This window comes from Apteryx rowi, unplaced genomic scaffold (assembly GCF_003343035.1).
Source record: "Apteryx rowi isolate R43461 unplaced genomic scaffold, aptRow1 scaffold_35, whole genome shotgun sequence".
NCBI lineage: Eukaryota > Metazoa > Chordata > Aves > Apterygiformes > Apterygidae > Apteryx > Apteryx rowi.
Window position 1 is genome coordinate 39,020 of NW_020449974.1, and position 21,457 is coordinate 60,476.

Genomic DNA, 21,457 nt, shown 5'->3' on the forward strand with positions numbered 1-21,457 from the left:
GTCCCCATATGTGAGTCCACCATTTGGGCTGGGATTTTCTAAGGGGACGAGGAGCGTAGGGCAGAGCTGGCACTACTGCCCTGCAGAGGAGCATACACAGACAAAGCACATTTGATGCATTCCCTCAGTGCTTTCTTGATGGTGCTGGCCAACACCTGCCTACAGCTTTTAAAKAGAAGCCAAAAATGCTACTTTGGCTGATGGACCAAGGCCTCTGGAGTTTAGGCTACTGCGAGGTGCTCTAGAGCATGTGCTCAGTGCATGCTCTTCATAACTCATGAACTTTCTGTCCATGCTGTTGGCTTGCAAGACTGGTTGCAACCACGGCTCAAAGGCTCCCTACTGTGCTGATCTCGAAATCCCCGCAGMGGACACAAGCAGAGCTCACCTGAAGTGTCCTGATGCCCCGGGCCAGCGCTCAGGCTCTGCTCCTCAGGCTGAAGCTGTGCAAAGCATTTGCTTGCATACAAACTACCTGGGCAAGTCCAGACTTCAAAGAGGCTCCAACTCATGCTTACCTGACAGTACAGATCCTGTCCTTTCTAACAGCAAACTGTCCCATAGCTGGGCTTTTAGCCTGCAATCTTCTACATGGAACCACAGAAGAGAGCTGCAGGCTACCAATTTTAAATGATTTTGGGGGGCTTGCTTCAGATACACCTCTGTACAGTGGAAGACTATTGTGGAACATGGGAAACTGCTTAAAAGTGAAGCAGAAAGAGAGAGCTTTGGCCAATTCAATGGGTTTTGATATAAAAAACGGAATTCAGGTTAGCGCGACAAAAAGGGATTTCCTACTAGAGCTTCCACTGTAGAGGCAGAGGTGAAACCTTTGAAGGCAGGCTCCCCAGCAGCCCTGCTCCCCGAGGCTGCTCCGTCCAGGCAGTGCGCGTGAGGAAAAGCACGGCTGCGACACGCTTGCTTAAAGAGAGACAGGGCTGAAAACTGTCCAGAGAGTGTCTGGACCTGCACTCACTTTTCCAGCAGGACGAGGGCTGTCGTGGGGTTCACGCGAAGGTACTTGCACGTGGGTTGCCCGTAGTCGGCCAAATACGTTGACCAGTCCCACTGGATAAACAGATCTAAGAGCTGCAGCACAAACAGAAAAACAAACGAAAAGAGATTTTTAAGAGTTGGCTAGAGAGCAGGTTTACYTAAAACTTGGCAAAAAACCTGGACAGGCGCCATTAAGCAGAAAAAACATTCAAAACGTTTTACCATTTTAGCTAATTCAGTCATAACGTGCTCCTCCCGCACGTTATCTCTATTTTAGGGGAGAAATGGAGGTGCTACGTGCGTAAGCGATAAATCAAACACCTGGAGGAGGTCAGTGGCAGAGCGAGAGAAGAACCGCAGCGTCCTGACGCTTCAAACTGCAGGAGGAGGGTATTTTTGTGGTTGAAGTCATAGACAACTTCTTCTGTTCCCAAGTTACCATCCGCTTCTCTTTAGCTGGGCCACAAGGATTTCTYGTCGTGCTCGTTGAGATTTCTTAACAGCTTCAAAGTGCTTTGTAAGCGTCTCTAATGAACAAAGCTCCCCGGGGGAGGTATGACAGACATCCAGGAGTGCAGCGGTTTATCTTAGGTTAATGCAGCTACAGAAGGAGCCTGGGAGTCTCAGGTGGTTTCCAGCCGTTCGTTCGAGAAACCACTGAAGTCCCCTGGCAGCTCCGGGGGTAGGCAGGAGGCAAAGGCAGGTTTACCCAGACGTCCGTGACAATCTCTGCCGCAGAGCCCCGACAGCGCAGGTGGCAATTTCTCATGCGAAGCCCTTCAGGTCTACAAAGCAAGCACTGGTGTGCACCATACGTGTGCTCTCACCGTGCCCAAGGCTCCCACGTAACCCTGAGGCCTTCTCCCAGCATCAGTCCCTGGGCTGGCCTTGACCTCGGGCAAGGAATAAGCAAATGAATCCCAGTTTCCCCAAATGCCTCCCCCCAACCTAGGATCCCAGAAGCTCCTTCAAGCTCCCTCCTTTCCAGAGCGACTGCCCTGGACACCTGCACTTTCTCCCCACTCTCCCACTTCGGCCACGCAGACCACGCTCGTCAAATACTTGGCGTCCGATCTCGCCTACTTGACATTCACGCTGCCGTCTTTCGTAAGCATAACCTGGCTGACTTTTGTCATCTGGCTCACCAGCAATATTGTCCACCCCGCCAAAGCTTGAGTTTTCCCAGTCTGATCCCCTTCCCTTCCCTTGTGGCTTCTAATTTTTTCAGCACAGTGAACTGGATGGAACAAGTTTTGGTGGTCCACCAAGCCCTGGCATCCTTGGACTCCTTGTAAGGTGTCTGAGAAAGGTAACAAGGTAAAAAAAAACCCACCAGATTGCTGTCACAAGGCTTAAATACCTAAGCCAGGCTGTCACATCTCTGTAGAACATTACTGGGCCCTCGGACCAAGAGCTTTGAAGCCACGCGCCATCCTACATGCAGGGTTTTCACTGTCTTGCCGTCATTACTATTTTCCAAGGCAGCAATAACAAATTAATAGCTCCCACAGCTTTCTCCCTCTAAACTTTCTTCTCCCTCAGGGGACTGCCCTCTTCACCTAGCCAGGTTCTTCCAACCGTAAGGACGTAGCAGAGGAACCAGGAGATGTTCAGAAAGGCGCAGCACTAATCCACGYCACGTAAAACAAGTTAATTAAGAGCGGCTGCGTTCCCCTGCCGTCCTTCAGCCTGCCRTCGGTGAGAGCTCCCGCGGCCGCTCTGTCGCGGGCCCGATTGCACGGACTGTTTCACCCGGCAGCGCCCGTCCCGCAGCAAAGCGCGGCCCATAGAGAGCTCATTGTGGCGGCGTCTCCATGGTGCCGCCGGAGGCGCGAGCCCTGCCGCCCCACAAAGCCGGGGATTTGGCTCCTTGAAGACCTCGAGGTCCCAAACAAAAATGTGCAACAYGATTCTTTTTGACTATGTAGGTCACAGCGAAGAAAGCGAGCGGCGGGGAACAATCGCCCGCGCCGGCAGCGGGGGGGAACGGATTAGACGGGACCTCGGAGGGCTTTTCCGTCTCGCCCTTCTCCGAGGCTTTGCACAGGAGGTCCGCGCTGCGGCCCCCCTCGTGTTAACTTTGCGCTGGAGCTGCGCATCGTCTGCAGGAGTTTTTTTTCCAAAGGGAAGYGCCCGAGGGTCCTTAAAGACACAGCCGGAAAGGTGTTTTCCCGTCCTCTTTCCACCCGGCACGCCAGGCTCGAAACTCTTGCGGCAGGTTTGCCGACGGCTCCAGGGYGCTGCAGGGGCTAAGTCGGAGCCTGGTGTCTGCCCCACCGGGACGCGGCGGGGCCCAGCGTGCCGCGGGCAAGCTGTGAACGACGGAGCACAACGTATTCCCGTATAACGGGCACATCCGGACACCGGACCGACCAGGGCACCGGCACCYGCTGGGACAGCCTTGGGATTTGCCRGCTCCCGGCACCCCGCGGGCCGGCTCGCCTGCGCTGCCACTGGCTGAAGCGGTGCTGGAGTGGCCGGGAGCGAAGCTGCGGTCCTTCAGTCCACCTCCATCACGCAGTACGGGCAGCTCCAGCTGTTGGCATCACTACGGGATTGGCACACGGCAAAGAAACCCGAAGAAGGCGACCTGTCCTAAACGCATCCCCACCCCGGGCTAGGCTGGACCTTCCCGGCGAGCAAGGCTCCCGGGAGCCAGCTGGTGACAGTGATGGATAGTCTGTGTATTTTCCAACTGTTTACCCACATCCATCTGGCCAGCTAGGCAGACCCGAAGGTCTCCGGGGCCGGCCAGGCCAGCACCTTCGGGCTCCAACTTCCTCGCGCAGCGCCGTCGGGAGGCATCGCTGGTATTYGGCCGGCGGCACGGCTTCGCCGGGCGGCCGACGCAGCAGCGCTGGGTATTCCTTCGGGGACGCCGGGGAGAGGTCTTGCAGCAGGGAGCCTGACAGCTCAGGRCAAGCCGTCTCGAAACGATTTATCTGTCACATAAATGTGGTTTTATGGGTTTTACTGTTTAAACTTTTCACCTCTGCAGCTAAATCTGAAAGGGGAAAAAAAAAAAAAGAAGCAGTTCTGCACVCAGGGCCCCGGCAGCCCAGCTCCTCCAAGGGCTCGGGCAGGCCTTCCGGGGGAGATTCCAAAATAAAATATGCAAATACCATTAATTCTTCAAACCAAAGAGTCTCCTTTTCAAGGCTATAAATCAAACTCGACAGCGTGCGCACTGGGGGGAAAGGAAAAGAAGAGAGAGAGAGGAAAAAAAAAAGAGCTTTTACTGTGATGATATTAAAGTGCAATAAGCTCAGAAAGCTGCAGACGTGCTGTGTGCAAAGAGCAGGACGGCAAACTTGCAGCTTGCAAGAAACCGTTTCCCGGGGGCGAGAAAAGTGTGCTTTCTGCAAAAAACACGGATGGGGCGGGTATATWTGTTCATGTGCATATTTATAAAAAATGAAGAAATGCAGAAAGGTTTGAGCGTGCCTTCAAAAGGAAGGTCCTGAAAGAGATTGTGTTTTTATGCACACACACACCGAAAACCACAAGCAGCACAGCTGCCYGGGGAACCTCCTCGCGCGCGCCCCCGATGCACACCGATTCCACCCCCGTCGCATCTCCGCAAACAAGCGGAAACCGACTGCGTGCGCTCGTTCACATCCTCCATCTCCGCTGCGAGGGAACGGCACGGCCGGGACAAAAACGCAAGGGGGGGRGCACGAAAACGCAGCGCCGGCGTCCTTGGGGAACGCGAGCTGTCTTGCTCAAACGGCAACGCGGGGAAGGCGATGCTGGGATGAAAGAACTGGACCGGGGACCAGTTCCCAGCCCTGCCGCAGCCTCCCCTTTGCAAGGGCTCAAAAGTCACTTTCTCTCCATCTACCTCAGTTCCACTTCTGTAAAAAAACGCTCAAAACGCCTCTTTTCCATTTCCCTTGTAATACCATGATCTCAAGCTCTTCAAAGCAAAGATTATTTTACAGCGTGTTTTTACAGCCCTCCCATCAAGCACAGGGAAAGGATGGCTACAATTTAGCAGCGTGCTTGCGGCGAAGGGAACCGGGACATGACAATGCCTCTGCAAGCGCCTCTCCTCCAGATTAAACCCAACGCGAGACAGCGTGTTCCCCTTGACATGAGATGACAGCGCCGAATCTGGATAAAATTCTTTCAGCCAAGCCAGAAATAGCGTAATGCGAATCCGAACTGATTCAAAACAGAGTTTGCGAGCTTTGCCAGCGCTCCTGGAACGGCATCAAAGCAAGCACCGCAATTTGCACACTTTGCACCGAGATCGCAGCGGGCGCTGTACGAACCCGGGAGGTGATGTACGACGGCCTCAGTTTGAGCTTGCACCTAAAAATCTGACCAGTCCGTGAGACAACAAAACTGGCATGGAGCTGACTGGATCACAAAAGACACCGGGACAAACCAGAGGCAACTGAAGCCCAAGAGAGTTGAAGCTTTTCGTGGTGGTCTACAACCCTCAAAGCTCAGGCTAGAAAACTTGAAACCGTGTTGGCCGAGAAAACCATGATCCTCAYAGACAAACTAAAGGGTTGACTCTGAATTATTCTGAAGCCAAGAGCAAGAGACAAGACRTAATCCCGTTCTTGAAGAGAAAGATGAGAAACAAAAAGAGAAAGATGAGAAACAGAAAGCGGCTGCATGGCACAACTCTTCCTTGGTGTTGTATTTGKGGTGCTACAAGCTCCCGGCCCAGGTGCTTCCTTCAACAACGCCGCCTGCCAAGGGAGTTTCTCAGATCTTCATACTACTGCCAATAGCGTCAGGACACTATGCAACATCTAAAACCAGCTACACAAAACATCATGGAGCTACACGAACAAGAAAAAGGGACATAGAGTTAAAGGAGGTGGCCGAAAAGGGAGGTCCATGTTCTCCACGGTGAAAACCAACCTACGTAAAAAGGACTTGTCCTACCTCTCAGCCCCCAGGACCTCTCCTGCCCTCCCCTTCCACAAGCCTGAGCCACAAAGGTCAAGTGTTATTGCAGGAACGATACGTGAAATAAAAATTCCTAAATTTCCCGACTTGATGGAACGCCGGCCTCCGTGGCTCCTCCCCTGGACCCTCCTCCCTTCCCAGCTTTGCCTTCTCCCGCTTCTGCACTGACGCAGCGCCGCTCTGCACATCCACGGCCGGGGCACCGGGGACGTGCACTCAAACGCTTTCGACYGTCAAGAAACTGCCACTCGAGAAGCACCAAGTGCTCTGGGATCGCGGACGAATCCAGCCTCCGAGCCGAACCAGGAGAGGACATGCAACTCTCCCCGATTAGCAGGAGGTTGYGGGGATGGATCCGACGCGAGACTGCACCCAAGGCGACATCCGCTGAAGCAAGATGCAAAACTCGTCCCAACGAAAAGCGAACAGCAGCTGTCCAAAAAACTAAGCTGCTCCAAGGCGCAAGGGCAGCCTGCAGCCTCGCCAGAAATGGAAACMCAATCTTTCTCTGGCGAGCAAACCTTTTGTTTTTTAAATCCCTGCCGAAGGGACAGGGTTGCATAAGAGCCGTGCACTTCGYTCCTGCGAAAGTCAGAAGAGCCGTCATCACCTCTGTGCTTGCATTTGTGTTTTCCCCCCRCGCCCCAGCCCTTTTATTTTCAACATCCCGACTTTGCTAGGCTAAATTCACGCATAAACTATCTGTATTWATAAAATATCCATCAGCAGAGGCAAACTGGCACAGCGGTCTCATGGATACACAGTAACTGGATGGCAAAAGGACCAAAAAAAAACCTGCCCTGAACTAACTTGCACTTTATTTCAAGGTCTGCAAGCGTCAGCTCGAGGCCCTTAATATAGTAAAAACCCAGAATCCGAGCRATAAACATCCTCTGCCCTCTTATCCACCAAGATATTTACTTTCAGAGAGCGATGAGAGCATCGAGGCGGCTCGGCAAGTGTGTCCCTCTGCCAACACAAACCCGCGCAGCGGGAGAGCCGCCGGCGATGGGCTGGAGGCAAACGGGCGATAAGGAAACGAACCTCCCCTCCAAAAAAAGTCATAACTGCTACTAAAAAAATAATAATAATAAAAGAAARAACACACACGCACATGCGAAAGGATGAAAAAGGTAAAGGCAGCTACAGCCTATCAGCCAGCAAATCTGTTAACCCGTTTAAACAAATTTAAACACAGTTATCCCGGATTTCTCGCATCACACGGAGCTGAAGGTATTCTAGTTCTCGCTGCATCTCAAAGCGGGGCACAGACAGGCGTCTGGAAGAGCCGGCCCCGGGTGCTGGTGGAGCTTTTCCGAGCACGGGGTTGTTGCAGGGTGTCAGGTCGCTGCCCGGAAAAGCAGGGCAGATGGGGCAGCTCGGGCAGGGGGTACGGGCAGGCTCGATGGGGGGATCTCGAGGGGCTTCGCTGCCCCCCGGGTGCTGGGGGGATCTCACCAAGGAGACCATCACCCCRTTAGCCCGTACGCCTTCCGAGCTTGGTTTTCGTCTTTAGTCAACTCCTTTCGGCGACCGAACGACGCGGCTGAACGGCGGCAAGAGGAGCCGCAGGCGAAGGGAGCAGCTCGGCCCCTTGCAGGAGCCACCCGGACCTGCCCAAACGGARGGACGAGCCGCTCTGCAGGACCTCAACACACGCGGGCAAGACCCGGCCGGTCCCCGCGGGGACCTCAAGGAGCACAAGCAACTCCTAAAGCTGAACCAGGGCCAACCACCAGGTTGCCCATGGCCAAGCTTGCAAACCAACCGTACCCACCGCAGGCTGGGCAGCCCCTGCCACCCACCGACGGGTGGTTGCTGCAGAGCACAAAAGCCCGGAGAGATTCCAGCAGCRGCAGCCACAGACAAGTACATTCAAAATAATTTATTTTGGGGAGGTTTCAATTATGCCCCGTGGGAAAGTAACACTGAAAGAGAAGGAAACAGGCTAACCCATGGGGAGACGGGGGTTTGGACAAGGGGGTTGCCAAGAAGAAAAGGCACCAGGAACTGCGACGTCGCGGCCGCTCGTCTACTCCCGAGCGGGCAAGAGGGTAAAACCGTGGTCTAAATGAAAACAGGAGCGGATTTGTCACCGATTTCACCGGAAACCACGATTTTGCTCCAAGCAGTGAATGCATGTTGAGCGTCAGGGTGGTGGCACCCTTCGTAACCTCCTATTTCCCTGGCTCCGGGCTGCATCCCAGCGTGCAACGGCTGCACTGCGACGAGCCAGGGAATCAGCACGCGGGGAGTGTAGGTAACACTAATCTCACCCCATTTTAGGTGCTTACCAGACCTGCCTTCTTAGCCAGAGAGCTGTCTGTAATGGAAGGGGGAAGAAAGAGAGAGAGAGACGCGCTTCTGACCATTAATTTGGATCGGAGGAGCAGGGTTGTCCACCCTGCTTGGGCATCTCCGCAAGGTGAAATAACGCCATGCTCAGGTGGGTCCTGGGCGAGTGTCCTGCCCGGAGACTGTCCTTCTGCCTAAACATGCAAACTGCAGGCAAGAAAAATAATTCAAGTCCTTCACCTCGCATTTTAACTGGRTTTATTTTGAAAATTAAAGGCAGCAACTTTCTCTTTTGGCCTTCTTCTGTTTTCTTATAAGTGAAATAGTTCTCGGAAATGACAGGAGAAGAACTTAAGGCAGAAGGGACAGAATGCGATGGAGCAAGGCTGGAGATGACAAAGCCTTAATCTGTCCAGTCTGGATTATTTTCGGATTCATCTTACTGCCAGTTTACAGGATTTTGTATTTCGTAAATCCGATTTCCAGGGGGAAGGCCTCCAGAAAGCTTTCGGTCTGCACTGTGTGTGCAGAAAGGTTTTCTGGTTTTCCAGCTGCGAATGTTCACCATCTATTAGGAGGGAAATCTCCGGCTTTCCAGAACTCTGAAGTTCCGGTGTAATCGCATGGCTTGGCTTTTTTTTAGAAGATATTTATGCCAAGAGTCTTATTAAAATTTTACATGTGTGCATTACAATTCCACCTGACAGATACTGCATTTCTGATTGTAGGTCCCTCCGGTACTGATGCTAAAAACCCCCTATTTGGCTAACCGCGGTTTTGTCGTGTTGCGTTTGCCGCCGGTCTGCTACCAAACCACACGAAGGAGCCACGAAACGCCGGGCAGAGTTCGAGCGAACCGGGGCGAAGCAGCGCAACGCCCAAGGGTGGGGACGCGGCGGATCAACGTGTCACCTCACCGCGACACTCTCGCAGGCTCCCGGAAAGTCCCCAGCGGCCCCGTTCTCTGCTCCTTTACGCTCTCGTTGACTATGACGGTGCGGGATCCTGGCCGCAGTCGCTATCTGGAGCTCTGCCCGCCGGGAAGGCTGAACTGAATTCTAGGGAAATCCCGAGCTCCGCGGGCCATYGCAAAGCGCCGCGCGACGCCGCTTGAGAAAACACCCCGGCGCTAAAAATACACGGTACGAAAACAGTGGGATTTCGCCGCTTCGGAAAAATCCGTCAGCTCCAGCGATAACCGCCTCCGCCGGGGATTTTACGAATGGGTAAAAGGAGAGAAGTAAACTCTTGCAAAACCGGGTTTGTTAGCCGATTTGCACTGCTGGAAATAACTATTTCTACCCGTCAGGCTCCTCACGCGGGTTCGCCGAGCAGCGAAGACGACGGGATTTCTCCCCTCGAGACCCCACGAGCCCGAAGGAGACAAAGGGACGACGCYGGGCAGCCGCCAGCGGACACGAAAGCGTCTCGGCGAAGCGCCCTCGAGGGAACGGCCGCTGAATAACGCTCGCCGCGGCCATTGAGGAGGCACAAAGCGGGGATTCATTCCCCGAGCAAAGCCGTCGCCTTCGGAGGCGATCGCCGCTCTCGGCGGGCACCRGGGCGCGATGCGGCCCGGCGGGACGGGCGCCGATGCCGCCGCCGGGGGCTGTGACGCTTGGGAAAGGCTCACGTCGGCTTCCCGACGTCCCAGCGCTGCAAATGGGTCGTTCTTCGAGGAGACGAGGCGTCTCGGGGTCTATTGCCACCCCGGGGAAGGGAGCCCGGTTTGGGTGACTCCTGCCTGCAGCGGCTACGGCCCGGGCGAGCAAGCAAGGAGGAAAGAGGGGCTTGGAAAAAGAAGGGAAAGAGCACCCAAGAGGAACATCCCGCGGAAATCGGGAGCCTGGGAAAAGGGGGTTTCTAAGCGAAGCAAAAGGCGCCAGGAACCTCGGCCCAGCGCCTGCGTCTCTCGCCTGCCCGGCCTGACCCGCGCTGCCAAATCGACCGATCCGAGGAAAACTTTCAGAAACAACGTGGAAACTGCTGGTATTTCTGTTAAACCGGGATGCTTTAGTACAGCTGGAGAAGGTTTAAGGACTCATCACCCGTTCCCAAAGGAGAGACTCCCCTAAATATAGGAAAACTAGTTGGGGGGTGGGTGGGTGAAGCAGCAGTTCTCCAAACAAGCCTCCTCCGTCACGGGAAAGAGGGGAAAAAGCCCCCTTCAGCCCCATCCTTCCGAGGGGCAACGTTCCCGCCTGCCCTCCGGCGCGGGAGAAAAGCCAGGACGTCCGACCCGACCGGGTCCCCGGGCACCGAACCGGCGCCCCGCGGCTCTTTTTTCCCCCGCCGCGGCCGGCGGCTCCAAATCCTCTGCGAGTTGCGTTTTTTTCTTTTGTTTACGCGTTAAAAAGGGGAAAAGGGAAGAAAAAAAAAAAAAAAAAAAAGAAAGAAAAAAAAAAAACACCCAGCAGGCGACCTCGCGCTCACCCCGGGCCGGCGGCGGCGGCGGCGCACAGCGGCCGCTGCCTTCACCTCAGCGTGAACTCGGGGATTATCTGCGACAGGCTTCACCGCCCGCTGAACCCGCACCCCGCGCCGGGGCGCGCGGGCACGCAGCCCGGCCCCGGCGCCGAGCGAGCGAGCCGCGGCCGCTCTTCCGGCCTGCCGGCCCGCGAGCTCCGGAGCGCGCCGCCGCCGCCGCCGCCACAGGGAAGGCCCTCAGGGAAGGAGATTGCCGGGCRACGCTGCTGCAGGGCCACTCGGGGTGCGCGAATCGGGGGGGGGGGTTAAATTTGTAAAGGAAACACGGTTTTGCTTTCTTTTACAACCGCCGCGGATTAATTCCCTTCCACCGTCATTAGCAGGTGGCCATCCCTGTGTCCCCCCCCCATCACCCACCCCGGGGCCAAGGCTTATTCCAGCTCCGTTTCCATGCAAAAAAAAAAAAACAAAACAAGGTCTAAGGAGGCGGCTCGACCGCAGCGGGAGGAAGCGGCGGCACCGGGGGCCTCCGGAGCCCCCGCCGTACCCCGGCCCGGCGGCGGCACCTGCGAGAGCGACGCGGCGCGTGAAGCAAGCCGGCAATCGGGGCGGCTTATTAGCGGCTGTTTTCATAAGGCCGCGGGATATCTGCTGGCAGCGGCTGCAGCGCCGTTCGGGAAGACGGCGTTCCGCGGCGAGGCAGGYGCGCAGGCACATGGATATTTAAAACAGCTGCGAAGGCGAGACTGGTAGGAAAYGTTTGGCTGAAAGCAAACGCGGGAATAAAATAACTTTGCAGAAGGTTGAGAATCAGTGAGTTTGGTAACGCCCTCCTTAAGGAAAAAAATGCTGTTTCTTGGGCTTCTAGAGACTAATAAATTACAGTAAAATATGGAATCCTCTCTGCTAGGCCCCGATTAAAATCCATTCTTTGGCCTTTTATTTTCCGTCGGCGCTCCAAAAGAGCCTCTCTTTCGCCCCGCTCATGCAGACCATCTCCAGGCTCGGGGGGCTTTTTGGTGCCTTTTCCAAAATGTCGGTACAACGCACCAGTGCAACAAGGCAATTATGAAACCAGGCAAAAAAAGTCCACCGGGCTCTCCAAGAGGGAGACAACTGTAAAACCGAAGGAGCTGAACGGACACCGTGAAACTTCCCCTTTGGACRCTTCTTCCATTCCTCTTGGCATCTACAGTGCAAACCAGATTTTGGTCTCAAACAAGCCATTTTTAATTCCCCTCTGGGAGCTGCCTCCAGGCCTGCCCAAAAGCAGGGCTTCAAAGATGAGCTGAAACTCAAGCTTAGGCAAGGCCTGCTCTAGAACAYGGCCAGCTCCGTCTCACTCTTTTCCACAGAAAACCTCTTATTTTGAGAAAACACTGAGCTTATTTTAACGTGTTCCATTTTTGGTGTGTGCAAATCATTTCGGGCACACAAAAAAAGACAGAGCTCTCGTATGGAAGGACCATAACGTTTGCTTTGGGCATCTCGAGAACCTACTGAAGATACCCAGGGCAACCAGAACACGACGTAAAATTAACCGAGTCCCAAACCTCCCAGAGCACACTTTAACTCAAACCAAGGCCAACTAAGAGGACCAGCATCAGGAGGAATCACAGGTGAAGCAGTAAAGCGCGTGGCCGAAGCATTTAATCCTGATGCTGCACCTTCTCGGTTCGTTCTGCAACAGGGCAGCAAAGAGCGTCGCCCTGGGCCCGGAGAGCAACGGCAGGATTTATGGCTATTTGTTGCTGATTTAAAAAAAAAAGAAAAAAAAAAAAACTCAGGAGGAATCTGAAAACAAAGCAAAGGCCTTTCCTTACCCGGTGTCACACTAACCTCTGGATGGCCTCGCGCTTATTGTCGAAGCCTCGGAAAGGTATAAACAAAGCCCGATTTCGGATGCCAAGAACCGCGATAGGCTAACCGGGGAGTAAAAGGAGACTATCTGGTCATCGTTCCCGAGCACTTCACCTTTACAGTAACATAAAAGGCATAAATCACGCGCGGGAGAGATGTTTTATGATGTGCACGCAGAGTTATCGCCGTATCGTAAAGCGATTTACGGGCGAAGGAGGCGGTAACGGGCTGCGGCTGTCTCCCCATGGCTCGGCGAAGCTGACACCTGTACAGCATGACCTCCCGAAATAAACCCGGCTCCGAAGTGCGGGGATGCCTGCCGCAATGGAAACGCGGGGCGCCGTTTAAAGACGGTCCGGAGGAAACGGTTTTAAAACAGCCCGCAGCTCAGGTCAGAGGGAAGCTGCAACCTGGTGACCACCAAGGGCAGGAGAAACAAAGAGAGCAAGAAAAGCCCAGTTTGAGCGGGCGTTATCCGATTTGGGAAAGACTGTTCTACGCAACCAGGCAGAAAAGTCCTCTTTTGGATAGACATGTTCCCTAAGCTTACAGGTGCCCAGCAAGGTTGCAAAAGGAGGGTTCAGGGTGCTGGTGATGGCTAAGATGCACCAAGAGGTGCTGCTCTTCTTAAGGACAGGTCCCACAGCACGGGTGCAGAAGCTGCCTCTGCCGGCAGTAGCTAGTGCTCAACCTCGACTGCTTCTGAAATGATGAAAAACAGCTCTTTTAAAAAAAAAACACACTTGGGAATTTCAAATTTGGCCTTTCGGTTTGGACTTGAAAGTCTGAAGGATCCATTAACGGTTGACAATTCCAACGCGGCCATAGGTGGCGAAAACCTTCCGAGAGCAGCAAGAGCCTCAAGCRTTTGGCCAGCAAACCACCCTTTGGTATCGTCAAAGCTAAACTAAACACAGCTCAGCTTCAAACCCAGAACCACAGCTCTGCTTCGAAGCTGAGCATCCCTTTTCCGGCCGGCTTCGGTCGAAAACAGAAGGGCAAGATCAATAAGCGGCTTCAGGCATAGGCTGGCATTATACAATACCACGTTGCATAATTTCCTGCTATTCAAAGCATTGCTTTTTCTCAAGGTTTCTTAGACGTCAGGGTTTACACATAGGTGCACACATTTCCTTCACCGTTTTGCTGCCTCATTCACTTATTTCCGCACCATTATCCTGCACATGTACACAGCCAGCGAGCGACAGCGAACGGAGCTGGGCCAGGCTGTCTGCGCTCCGCTTCCTGCGGCTGAACGGCAGCGCTCGGAGCAAGGGCAGAGCAACGCGGATCTGCCTTTATTTACACCAGGCTGTTTACTCTCTTCTTGCTTTCTATTTTATTATTGTTTGATAGGGACATAAAGCAGAGCTCCAGCAGATCGCTGCCAGATACCCCGAACCAAAGGACTTCTTGCAAATTTCCTTTGGGTTGCTGTAAAACTTGTGCGGGGTTATGAACTCCTTAAACAAACAGCTGAGGTCATTGTTAGCTTAAAAAAAAAAAAAGAAAAGAAAAGAAAATTAAATAAATAAAAAAAAAATGCAAGACTAATGTTACAGCCACAGTGGAAGCTACTCGGCAGAAAAGGGAGCCAAGATGGTGCAAAGTCCCTCTCAAAAGCATTGCCGTCGCAACAAAAAGAAAAACGCGAGTCTTGCAAACGGGGAGCACGCGTGGGCACACGCTTTTTGTCTGCCGAATTCCTCTTTTCTGGCCAGAAACGTGCTCTCGCAATTGCAGTATTCTGCACTCATGTGACAAAGGGACGTGTCTTCATGCACAGGCCCCCCACAAACTCCAGGCAAGTCTGAAGGCAGAAGCAAAGCGCCACCTTTCATATGCTTTTGACGTGCCACTGCCCATCTCTGTTTTGCAACCATGACAGTCTGCACTGCCCTGCTGACGACACCTTTAAACAACCATCTGTCCTTTCTCTCATCCTGCTCTCGTGAATATTTGCGGAGCTATCCTGAAGTCCTAAGCCTCAGATTCTCATTTGTCTGGACTTGAGGGACATCAGGGTACCCGTGGGCAGCTGAGCAATGGCACCAGGACCTCCTCGCTGGTTCCTCTTCTGTCTCTGCCATTAGCCCTTGTTTCTTACCACTGAATCGTAAGCGATTTGCTCCGGGTTGAGATACTACCTAAACACAAGAGAGCTCTGATTTCTGGGCCTCCTTGACTCCACCTAACCATGGCTTACCGCCACCACCTCACTACCAGTCAAAGCCCTTCTCCACAGGACATCAAGAACAGGAAATCTGGACTCCAAAGTCCCACCGCATTTGGAGATTGTCCACATCTCAACTCTGCTTCCGAGGGTCACTCCCCCTCAAAAATCCTAAAACCAAGTCCCCCCTGAAACCTAGATTTAGATACGTGTGAAGATCTAATATGCACCGTATATGCACCAATATCCACCCAGAAGTATTTTTACAAACACTCAGCCCCCAAACTGAGTCACGTTAGTTATAGAAACATATGGAGCCATTCAGAAAATATCATGTTGAGAAAACAGAGGGATGGTGAAGCAGGAAGTTCTCCTCGATCATTTTGAGTCAAGAATCAATCCAGATTTTTAGTTCGCCAACTCCAATCCTACAATTATGTTCTTTAATGTCCAAACCCCAAAGCTGCTGATTGCTTTACAAAGAAACGTTTTTAAGTTAATCACTGTAGCAGAGCTGACCGGGCAAAGAGAGTCCTAAACAGCCCTGGAAAACAAAACGAAACAAGAAACTCGGCTCTACACCTACTAAGAATAATCAAAGCTTTTCCATAAAGCAAAAAAGTTCAGGACAAGTTTGGACCTTGCTCAGTCACGTACATCCCATACGGGAGGAATTCCTGGGGAAAACAGGCCTGTCCTTCCAACTTCTTGATATTATACCGCAAGACAAAGTGCAATTACAGCCCTTCCAGGCTCTAGGCAGACCGAAAAGGTAGGGCAGCGGACGGCTCCTGAGATGCTCTGTCCTTCGCTAGAGAAACGTTAGCAAAGCAGCACATTTCCGCAGGCCTTACTGCAAAGGAAGTCCATAGCCAACTTGTCTGAAGTTTTCAGCTCACTTCCCATTCCAGGGTAACTACATAAAATCTTTGCTGGTGGAGACAGGGAGGAGGAGGTGATACCACAAACACTGGGACAACATTGCCGGGTGACAGACAGAGTGGATTTCCAACGCAAGGCTCACGTTCTGGGTGGACAAGATATTTTAATGCTTCTTGAGACCTGCAAAATCTTGGGTCCTGATACCAGGAAAGAAATCCCRCTACTGGGCACATCAGAGAGAAGATCTGATGAATATAAAAAGGAGTTCATCAGGTTTGCCCAGCCCTCTACGTTGTCCCCCGAAAATTCAGAGCACACAGTGATAGCTTCCACAGCACTTCACCCACCTGGTACTCAGTGCTTTAGGGATACGCCAAACCACAGGCTGCATATGAATGCTGTGTTTAATAGCCCCAGTGGACTCATCTTCCACAAATCTGCCCAAAACCTTTTGAAAACCCCTTGTGCTCTGGCCTCCCCATCGCCTTACAGCATCGAGTTCCTCCCTGCGTCGCAAGAGAGAAAGCGGAGGCGGGTGGGAGTTTTAAAACTCCAGATCTTCCACCCAGCTATTCCAGGGGATGCACATCTACAGCAAAAAAACAAACAAAAAAAAACCCCTTTCACCTGCAAATGCAAATGTTCCATCTATGGCAGAACTCGCCACACATTTAAAGCACTGAGCATTAATAAGAAAAGGAGTTTGGGAAAGGAAGTGGAAGGAATGCAGACACCATTATTACGGGAAGGAAATAAATCACTAACAGGGCATTCATCAAAAACAGAGGATGACTGAGTGACCCTATCAAAGGCAATATATGAAAATCAATAAATTTAGACAAAAGGAAAGAACGGAGCATAAGCACCTTGCAATGGAAAACACAGAGAGGCCTCTTCCTCAAGCTGAAAATTTACAGTTAGAAAGAAGAGTCTGTCTGGCCGCCTCTCCACCCATCCTATTGCCATCTCCTGCTCCATATGGGATAGAATTACTCGTACATCCCCAGAGGCAATTGTATGCAGGGTTTCATTTCAAATTGCCAGCGATACTACAATTTCCACTCAGCAGGATTGCTCTCACCCTTTGGTGAACTTCGTAGTTTTGGAGAACCAGCCCAGAGCCTGCAGTTGCTGTCTCCCAAGAGGTTTGCTGTAAATCATACTTGACGAGCAAGATTCTCTCCGTAACACGGTTCCTCCTCACCTACAGGAGCTCTAACGGAGACTCCCTGGCCTTGCAGCCCCGTGCTCGGCGCACAGCACTTCTCGCGCCTTTGAAACCTTCTTGCAGCTCCCAAACTCTGCAAAGAAATCCCTGTCCGTATTCTGCTGCTCTTCGCTCGGTGCTGCTAACAAGCCTCTCTCCAAGCCTCATTTTTCATTCTTGCCTCGGTGCTTTCTTCCGCATCCTCCCGCTCGGCGATTTTCCCCTCTGAACCCATCAGCTCTGGCTTCTACCCTCTCCTCTTTAAAAAGGGCTTGTTTGCTGAAAGGCCCAGAAAGCCCCCAGTCTCCCGAGACAGAAGCATGAATAAGTCAGACGGTGCATTCGAAAAACAAGGAAAAATTAAAAATAAATAAAAGCCAAGCAAGCTCATGGCATGTGCTGAACTCTCCTTGTGCTCAAATACGAATTTTTCATGACATCTCATCACTTATTTAGATTGTAAACTCCGTGGGTCAGTGACCTGCCGCATATCGCTATACTGTGCTGATATATAAATAATACCTGCACCCACTTACACTCTCACACAGCACCAAAGAAGGCAGGAAAGCCTGCAGGAAATACAGCCTCAGTCTGAAAGAAAAATTGCTTTTTAAAAGTTGAGCATACAATTGCTCTACGGGACTACGGAGTTTACTAAAACGGGGAAAAAAAAAACCAACCCTCCATCCTGGTCGATTTAGAAAGAAAGATACTCTAGCGAAGATGGAAATCATATGGGTTATTAATCATCTGCTTGCTTGCAGGCTTAACCTAATGCCTAAAGCAGAAGTGAAAAGGAGCTACGACGTGCGCTAGGGGGAACAACGCTGCCTTTCAGCAGCCCTGAGAAATCGGGGCATTCGATACTCCTCGTCCCTCGCGCTGCCTACGGGTGCAACATTAAATATCGCGCTCCTTATCGCTGCATTGCGAACATCCCGCCGGGAGGGAATTACCGGAAGGGCTCGGGAAGAAATTCTCCTCCGGTGATTCCTGTTCAAGAGACGGGAGAGACCCCCGAGGCCGCGCGGTACCTGATGGAGAAGCCTAGCCCCCGGGCGCGGGGCGCTCCTGTAGCAAATATTTATCAACGCCAAAGGACGATGTTTCCCTCACTCTGCAGCAAGTTTATCGCTCACCTAAACTCATCTCGTTGTCACATTTGCTCTGCACATGTCTACGTTAGCTGTATTATACTCCCCGTGGTGCACAGACCTCTGGAGGTCCTTGGGCTCTTTCCAAGGAGTCTACAGAAAATAACTAAAGCAAAAAAAAAAAAAAAAAAAACCACTTTCTGCAGCCTTTGTGCAGGAGCCTGCACTTCCACAGAGAAATTGCTAGGCTGCAAGGCAAGAGATTGAGAAGCCCAGGGCTGGAGCTGAAGTTTGTCCTCGGAAACTCGTGGTCTCCAGCGGTGCTGGCGGCACGGGACCAGGCACCCAGCCCATGTGCCACCAAGCAACCCCAGCTCCACAGCAGCCGGGGCCTCCGAGAACCGCCGGATTCAAAAGGCCAAGTGTGCTATTAAGACGAAATGAGAATTTAAATTAATGATGATACAAGCCGCTACGATTGTCCAAACAGAGTGGAGTCGCGGCGCTGTCTGCTCTCTAAATTATTCATCCCGAGGTAGCAACCGGCGATCAGTAAACTGCAGCTAAAAGCGATGGCACTCGAACACGTTTATCTGCCTCGAATCTGTCAGCCCAATGCACGGGACGGGGGAAACAGCTGAAATAGAGTTGCAAATATTATAAAGAAGCCACAGAAAGGTGCAATACTGCGGCACAGTTACGACCATACATAGCCCCGAAGTATACTACTGTGGGTGAGCTGAGCCTTAAAATGCTCCAGGAAGCGAAGAGGAGGAAATAAAGCCCAGCAATTAACAGCACTTCCAGCAATGCTGAAAATCAGTAACTCATTAAAAAAAGAAATAAATAGACTGCGCGGGACTTAAAGGTCAAGTCATGCACAGAGCGAGCCAATGGCTCATAAAGAGGGCAAAGTCCTGAACAAGTATTTCGTCAAGCACCAAATTAAGGAAGGGTGGTTTCCAATAAATTTGCGCCTTGTGGTTGATTGATTTGGATGCCAGGATGGGCCAGCTCTGGTTCAGCCTTATCCCACTTAGAAAACCTCTTTTCCTGGTGGATCCTCTGGCTCGAAGGAGGCGTGAGCTCCCAGATGCTAACTGGACTTTGCTCCTAGCTGCGTGCCCACTTCCATGAAACTCGTAGTAATGTAATAACCCTCTACCCTTTGTGAAATTTCAGCGAAAACTTCCAGTGAGTTCAGAAAATACTGGGAGGAGCGGAGGGGACGGGGAAAGGCAAACAAAACTCGCCAACGACGTGACTGCCTAGGTCTTGCTTTCCTTTGGAAAGACTTACAAAGAGCCCACTAAAAAATATCCCAGGTGATCTTGATGGGTACCCCAGGATCATCCCAGATCAAAGGTGCATCACAAACCATGGAGAGAAAAGGTCAGGATGGAGAGGCAGAGTAAGAAGCTGTAATTGCAGGGAGGAAGAAGGGAGTGAAGGCAACAGATTGCTTCCAGCTCAGGCTTTTAGAAAAAGAGGGGGGAAAAAGACAGCCCCAGAAAGAGGTATGCACCACGTTGCAATGGAAGACAAACCACGTGCAGTTCCCCGGGGGTTTAAGAAAGCGATCTTACAAATAGTTTACTCGGATTACTGAAAAGAAAGATGCTGCTGAACCCGGACCTGTGGCCAGAGCCATAATCACAAACGGCAGCCACTGAAGGGATTCGGTGGAGACAGATTTATTGCAGTAATTAATAGTAATTGAGGTTCAGGATCAGAAAAGGGATGAATCTTTCTTTTTTTTTTTCCCCTCTCTCTTTTTTTAAAGCGTAAGAAGTAATGCTTATTTGGAAACAGCAATGGAAAAAAAAAAAAAAGAAAATAAACCCAAAGTCCCTACTTCATTTCAAACTCGTCCACCAAAAGTCGTCTGACTCTGGGAAAGTGGGCAAGCCTGGAGTTATGAGTATAATTTAGGGATGATAAGGATCTGACCCATCCTTTGCGGTTTATAGGTTTTGAGAGGAGCTAGTCCTCCTCAGCCCGCGCTCCCCGCGAACGCTCTCGTGGAGGCAGGGTACAAGGAAGGGTTAGCGGCTCTAATTACTCCCCCCCCAAGGCCTCACTGTAGAGTTTACAATTTAATTTTCTGCATTTGTAATCTGTAGCCCTTGTGTATATAACGTCTAATGAAAAAGGCCTTTTTTAAATTAACATGGTATTTGGGAAAAAAAAAAAAACCATGTGTTTCTATTTCATTATCGAACTACATTTATAAGAAGAAAAAAAAATACTCAAGCTGAGGGTGATCGGATTTAGTTGGCAGGAAGACAGGACAGTCAGAAAACATAGATATGCTTATGTAAATGCCTGCATAACATCAAAACGCCTTTGGGTACAACTTTGCTCTTGCTAAAGTTAATAAAACTCCTCCATTATTTAGGGCTTGATACATTGGCGGCTTGTAAGCGCATCAGACTTTGGAGCTCTTCTGAGCCGCTTCCCTTCGTCCCTGACGGACTGGTACCTACCTGCATAATTCATTCTCCTTCTGACAACACATGAAAAGTGGATCCTTTCAACAAGCAGCTCTGCTTTTCTTTCGTTATTTATTTCATCTCAACTTCTTCTCCTAAGGACGGTTTCTCAAGAAAACGAGGCTTACCTAGTCTCTCTTAATTCATTCTAATAATTATTTTTAAACATAACGGCCTGTATCAAATACAGTCGGATAGGCAGAGACCTCAAAGGTGTTATCACACAGAATAGTTGAGATCAGAAGGGACGCCTGGAGATCAGTTAGTCCAACCACCTTGTGAAAGCAAGGGCACCTTGAGCAGCTTGCTCGGGACGTTATCCATGCGGGTTCTCCAAAGATGGAAACTCCACAACCTCTCTGGGCAATTATTCTCAGTGTTTAATCAAAACAGATGTCCTGGTAAAGGAGACAAGACTATAAAAGAGAAAAGCTCAGCTATACTAGACACTAGAGAATCCAAGCAAGGGTGCTCTGAAGAAACCTGGCTCTGTAAGCTACGCTGCTCAAGAACCATTTGCTTCTTCAGAGGCTTCTTCAGAGGATGACCCTTCCACAGGGTGCCACACATTTGCATTTCTCCATGTCTCCAGGAAACAGCATAGGCCTTCAGTGACACTCCGATTTCAGCCACAGCACATTAAATTGACAATTACAAAGTGGAAGGTCGCAGACTGATTGAGATAGCCCTGTTCGGCCAAGGGGAAAGACCCTGGCTTCTCTATCAACCAGTGCACCTGGCAGGAGGCTGCTCTGCTACTGTGGCTCCATCATAAACTCCCTGGGTCAATCTGGGCTCCTTCTTGCCCACCTTTTCTGTTGTGACCTTCAGCAAAGCCACGGTACATGCAGAGAAGAGCAATCCACGTTAGTCAACTGAAGTGGTACCTTCAAGCATCCCAAAGATCTCCCTTGGCTGTGACGTGCAGGACGACGAGGCGATGATCCCTCCACCAAAATACTGGTGTTTCCTCTGTTTCTGATATCTATCGGTGTTGGAGAAGGTGCTCAGCAAACCAACTGCTCATCTTCGAGCAGGTACCTAAGCAGTCTGTTTCAGATAAGGCTCCCATTGCCTTTTGAATCCTCTCCTCCCCATGCCATTT

The 21,457-nt window shown here is 51.5% G+C and overlaps 1 protein-coding gene across 4 annotated transcripts in view; it reads right to left on the reverse strand.

Moving 5' to 3' along the window:
- The window catches only part of EXOC6B (exocyst complex component 6B), a 237,117-nt gene that overhangs the window by 5,610 nt on the left and 210,050 nt on the right, over positions 1 to 21,457 (reverse strand). For 2 of the 4 annotated variants that reach the window (XR_003254712.1, XR_003254711.1), the window contains 3 exons: positions 4,119 to 4,183; positions 1,318 to 4,000; positions 1,006 to 1,089 (listed from right to left, as the gene is read on the reverse strand). Coding sequence is in view for 1 of the 4 variants with exons in the window: in XM_026072704.1 (XP_025928489.1) it covers positions 977 to 1,089 (113 nt within the window). In the remaining 3 variants the exon portion in view is untranslated. Of the gene's footprint in view, positions 1 to 976; positions 1,090 to 1,317; positions 4,001 to 4,118; positions 4,184 to 21,457 lie in introns of those variants that run through there. The other 2 variants (XM_026072704.1, XM_026072696.1) reach the window with 2 other exon arrangements.